The 5,129-nt window shown below is 43.5% G+C and overlaps 1 protein-coding gene across 1 annotated transcript; it reads left to right on the top strand.

The window, feature by feature from the left end:
• The first annotated feature begins 2,589 nt into the window (after window positions 1-2,589).
• Window positions 2,590-4,369, top strand: si:dkey-148a17.6 (uncharacterized protein LOC108190685 homolog). Its single transcript, XM_061878740.1, has one exon. It carries the CDS (start codon window positions 2,657-2,659, stop codon window positions 3,698-3,700), a length of 1,044 nt encoding a protein of 347 aa, XP_061734724.1. The 5' UTR covers window positions 2,590-2,656; the 3' UTR covers window positions 3,701-4,369.
• Window positions 4,370-5,129: the final 760 nt, after the last annotated feature.

The following is a 5,129-nucleotide window of genomic DNA, read 5'->3' as shown; positions in this document are numbered from 1 at the left end:
TGTGTATATATATATATATATATATATATATATATATATATATATATATGTATATATATTATATCCATCCATCCATTTCTACAGCTTATTCCCTTTCGGGTTCGTGGGGGGTGCTGGAGCCTATCACAGCTGCATTCGGACGGAAGGCGAGGTACACTCTGCACAAGTCGCGACGTTATCACAGGGCCAACGCAGATAGATGGACAACATTCACACACTAGGGCCAATTTAGTGTTGCCAATCAACCTTTCTCCAGGTGCATGTCGTTGGAGGAGGGAGGAAGCCGGAGTACCCGGAGGGAACCCACGCATTCACGGGGAGAACATGCAAACTCCACACAGAAAGATCCTGAGCCCCGGATTGAACCCAGGACTACTCAGGACCTTCGTATTGTGAGGCAGACGAACTAACCCATCTTTCACCGTGAAGTTCATATATATATATATATATGTATATATATATATATATATATATATATGTATACATATAAATCCATCCATCCATCCATTTCCTACCGCTTATTCCGTATATGTATATATATATATATATATATATATATATATATATATATATATATATATATATATATATATATATATATATATGCTTTGGCCGCAAGGTGGTTGGTGCCTGTCGTAGTGAGGGATACTTTAAAGCTGAAGAAGTAGGCCTATCGGGTCCTTTTGGCTCATGAATCTCCGGAGGCAGCAAATAGGTCAGACAGGCCAAGCGGCGTTTGGCTTTGGTGAGCGCAGAGGTAAAAACTCAGAGATCGTAGTTTAGGCAAGCCATTGGAAACGACTTCCGGACGGCTTCAAATTGATTCTGGACCACCAAGTGCCACTTCAGGAGGGGAAGTAATGCACTGCCAAAGCCGTATATGGTGATAAGGGTGTTCTGCTGGCCTTAACTCAGAATGTTGTGGATCGGTGGAGGTAATACTTCAAAGACCTCAATTTTACCGACACGTCTTCTTATGAAGAAGCAGTGCCTGGAGAATCTGTAGTCTGCTCTCTTACTTCTGGAATTGAAGTTGCCGAGGTACTTAAAAAGCTCCTCGGTGGTTGGATGAGATGGATGAGATCCACCCGGAATTCCTTAAGGCTCTGGATGCTGTGGGGATGTCTCGGTTGACAAGACTCTGCAGCATGGCGTGGATATCGGGGGTCTCTGGATTGGAAGACCAGGGTGGTGATTCGTCTTTTTCAGAAGGGGAACCGGAGGGTATGCTTCAACTATTGTGGGATCACACTCCTCGGTCTTCTCGAAAAATTCTATTCAGGTGTCATGAAGGCAGATAGTCTAATCCCGGATGTAGGAGGAGCAGTGTAGTTTTTGTCCTGGTCGTGGAACTGTGGAGCTCTTTACATTCAGCAGGATGTGAGATTATGACCTCCACCCCAGCAGGCGATGGCGTGATGCACTGCAGAGCCCACCAAGATGTATGTGGGTGTTGAAATAGTTTTTTTGTTTTGTGTCGTTTGTCTATGCATGGTGTAATTGTTTGTGCGCAGCATGTATTATCTATTGCTCATTGTTTGGTTTTTCGTTGTGTTTTACTTTTGTAGCTGTATGTACGAATAGTCTTACTGGTGTGGCAGATGGGTTGCATTAGTTCTGTGCTCTTTTAATGTCTTTTATGTCCTTTGAGTTCTTTGATGTTACCCTCTGGTTTAAGTCTGTTTTTACCTTATTTTTTGTGGATTTTTGTATCTACACTGCAACCGCATCATAATCAGAATCATAATAATACTTACTTTAAAAATCCCCAAGGGGAAATTAATATTTTCTGCACATCATTTCACCATTGTGGAATAAATAATGTCCCTTAAAGGACTAGAGATACCAAAACACATTAATGTCTCAAAACAACAGATAAGTCTGGCAGGCCTGAAGGTTGATGCTTGTTGCATACTTGTGCAGTCAGACAGTAGGCAGACAGACGTTCAAGAATTGACTTGTAAATTTGCTATAACTGTAATATTCTAGGAACTGTAAATGTTTTTAAGACAGAGAGTTTTTTTGAAGCGTCATTGTTCCTGTTCTCTATTTGGTTTGTCGATCCTTCCCTATGTCTTCTTGCATGTATAGTGATACTGACAATAAACAATCTTTGAAGTCTTTAAAGTCTTAAATGTGCACATTTTGAACAATTGACCCAAATATGTCTTTTTTTAATCGCAAGTCTCAGTGGGGTTTATTTCAAAGCCAAATTAGCCACAGAGCACACCAGTTGGCGTCTCCTCACTCATCTTTGCATTGACCTGATCACATTCAGCTAACCAACCACAGGTAAGGTAAAGGAGTATGATTAGTCAAAAATAAATTGCAAGTATAAATTTCAAAAGGTATGTCTTACTTAATTTGATCTAAAACACTACCTGTGAAGTAATAAATTGTTCATAATTTCATATGGGAACAATTGCTTGTATTTGTGAGACTATAGGCATATGTTTACTTAAGATTAACTATATACTAAACCTAAATGAAGCAAAAGTGGCATTCTGTAAAATCTGACTCACTTTTATGCCAAAATGGAAAAAAAAAAGAAAAAAAAAGAGGAAGTGAGGCCTTGCTGTTGCTGCAATTTGTTTTTCTTTTCCATGCAGACATCGCAGTCAGCATCTACCATTCCGACCAGCTCTCTTTAGATGTCATGGCCGCCGAGGGATTTGACGGCGGAGCAGTGGTGGCGTGCGTGATACTGGGCCTCTCCTTTCTGATCGGGACCCCCGGGAACCTGCTGGTGATCTGGACCATCCTGCGCCACGTCAAGCAGTGTTCGCACACTGTGGTGCTTATCCTGCACCTGGCTGTCGCCGACCTGCTCGTGCTCATCACGTTGCCCCTGTGGATCTACTCACTGGCCCGTTCGTGGGTGTTTGGGGAGGCTTCCTGCAAAGCCATGGGCTTCGTGATCAACGCCTGCATGTACGGCAGCGTCTTCCTCATCACCCTTATGGCCGTGGAGCGCTTTGTGGCCGTGCGCTATCCCTTCGTCTCGGCAGAGTGGAAGAGAAAAAAGGCTCTGAGTAAAGTGCTGCTGATCCTGTGGACCGCGGCCTTCTTGTTCAGCGTGCCTGCCCTCTTGACCCGTGTTGTCGATAAGGATCTGGGGTCTGATGAGGAGCATTGCTTGTACAACCAGTACTACTCAGCCACCCATGAGCTAGTGTGTGTGTTACTGGAGACCCTGGTGGGCTATGTGTTGCCATTCTCCATTCTGGTTGTGTGTTATGGCTGCCTGTGCACCCGCATCACTCAAATGACATTCAAGTCCAAACGCAAGTCTACAGTCCTCATCGCCAGTGTGGTTGTGGTGTTTGCTGTCTGTTGGACACCGTATCACATTGGAAACATCCTCTCCCTCGTCATCATCATTGCAGGTACATCCTTCCCGGATATCGGCAATCATCTGGAGGACGTTCGCATCAGCATGGCTTTTGTCAGTGGAGCCATGGTGTTCATCAGCAGCACTGTGAACCCCGTCCTCTACATGTTCGCCGCTCGGTCCTTTCGCAGCTCTGTGCGAGACACCGGCATTCGGAAGCTCTTCCGACACATCTCCAGCACATCTCCCGGGGAGGGCAACAGGGAGTTCTCCTTTGTGTCTAAAAGACAGAACAATCAAACTGACAGCTCTAAGTGTGAGTCTGAGTCAAAGGAATGCGTGGATGTTAGTGAGAATGATATATCCTAGCAAAGTCAATGGATGCTGTACAGGACACCAGTGGGCCAAATCCTTGGGATTTTGTTTTGCAACAGTACACCACATCACTTTTGTCATACATAGAGTAGGATCTTTTACCAGTGTTGTTATTTTTTGTTTTGTTTTTTCAGTAGAGCGCTCCTGTCATGAAGAGTAGGGGTGTGGCACAGTGAGATTCCAAAAAAAGATTTTATGGGTTTTCTTGAAGTACAAATAAATTAATTTTAACATAACTGAAGTTAGGCTCACCTCATTTTGGGCCTCATTTACAAATACAACCATAATGACCAACATTTAAATACAGTACCATAGTAGGCCCAAATATTCATTAAAACAAGGTAGACATGTTATTTAACAAGTATATTTAATATTTCGGCTAATATAACACTATACACAGTTTAAACAGTAACACTGTGTTTGATTATTTAATTAAGTGATTATTTGGTGTACCACTATTTTGCCACCTGTTGCGGTCCCAATGTGTTCCTGTGACTACAGCACTAGATTGGCCAGTTGGGCGGACAGTTGCAGTAGCTGGTGGTTGCGAGACCTTAACGGTGCCAGAGAAAGTGGAGGAAAGGCCCGACCATTTGTCACGTACCGTTGCTACCGCAGGTAGCTCTCCTGTGTTCTAATAATAAATTAAGTAATCAAACAAGAGTCAAAGTCATTCGTATCATTTTGATATATTTAATATGCTGGCATGTTTAAATTTCAAATATTGCAAACTAAATATGACATAATTTTCACATGTAACTGTAATCTGGCTTTGACAAATTTTGTTGTGAATTACACAAATTGTATTTCAATTGGGGGCAATCAAAGTCACCCACCCATTCTAAAAATGTACATGCAACTATCTTTTCAAACGTTGTGCAGCACTACTTTATCCGTGGTACAGCTACCTGTTGTGACCGTGCACATCTATCTTCTTCAATCAATCAATCAATGTTTACTTATATAGCCCTAAATCACTAGTGTCTCAAAGGGCTGCACAAACCACAACACAAACCACTACGACATCCTCGGTAGGCCCACATACGGGCAAGGAAAACTCACACCCAGTGGGACGTCGGTGACAATGGTGCCTAAGAACCTTGGAAAGGACGAAAGCAATGGATGTCGAGCGGGTCTAACATGATACTGTGAAAGTTCAACCCATATTGGATCCAACTCAGTCGCGAGAGTCCAGTCCAAAGCGGATCCAACACAGCAGCGAGAGTCCCGTTCACAGCGGAGCCAGCAGGAAAACATCCCAAGCAGAGGCGGATCAGCAGCGCAGAGATGTCCCCAGCCGATACACAGGCGAGCAGTACATGGCCACCGGATCGGACCGGACCCCCTCCACAAGGGAGAGTGGGACATAGGAGAAAAAGAAAAGAAACGGCAGATTAACTGGTCTAAAAAGGGAGTCTTCACA

This window comes from Nerophis ophidion, linkage group LG02, assembly GCF_033978795.1.
Source record: "Nerophis ophidion isolate RoL-2023_Sa linkage group LG02, RoL_Noph_v1.0, whole genome shotgun sequence".
NCBI classification, from domain to species: Eukaryota; Metazoa; Chordata; class Actinopteri; order Syngnathiformes; family Syngnathidae; genus Nerophis; species Nerophis ophidion.
Note: the sequence above shows the minus strand (reverse complement) of the source record. Positions and strands in the feature narration are given on the sequence as shown.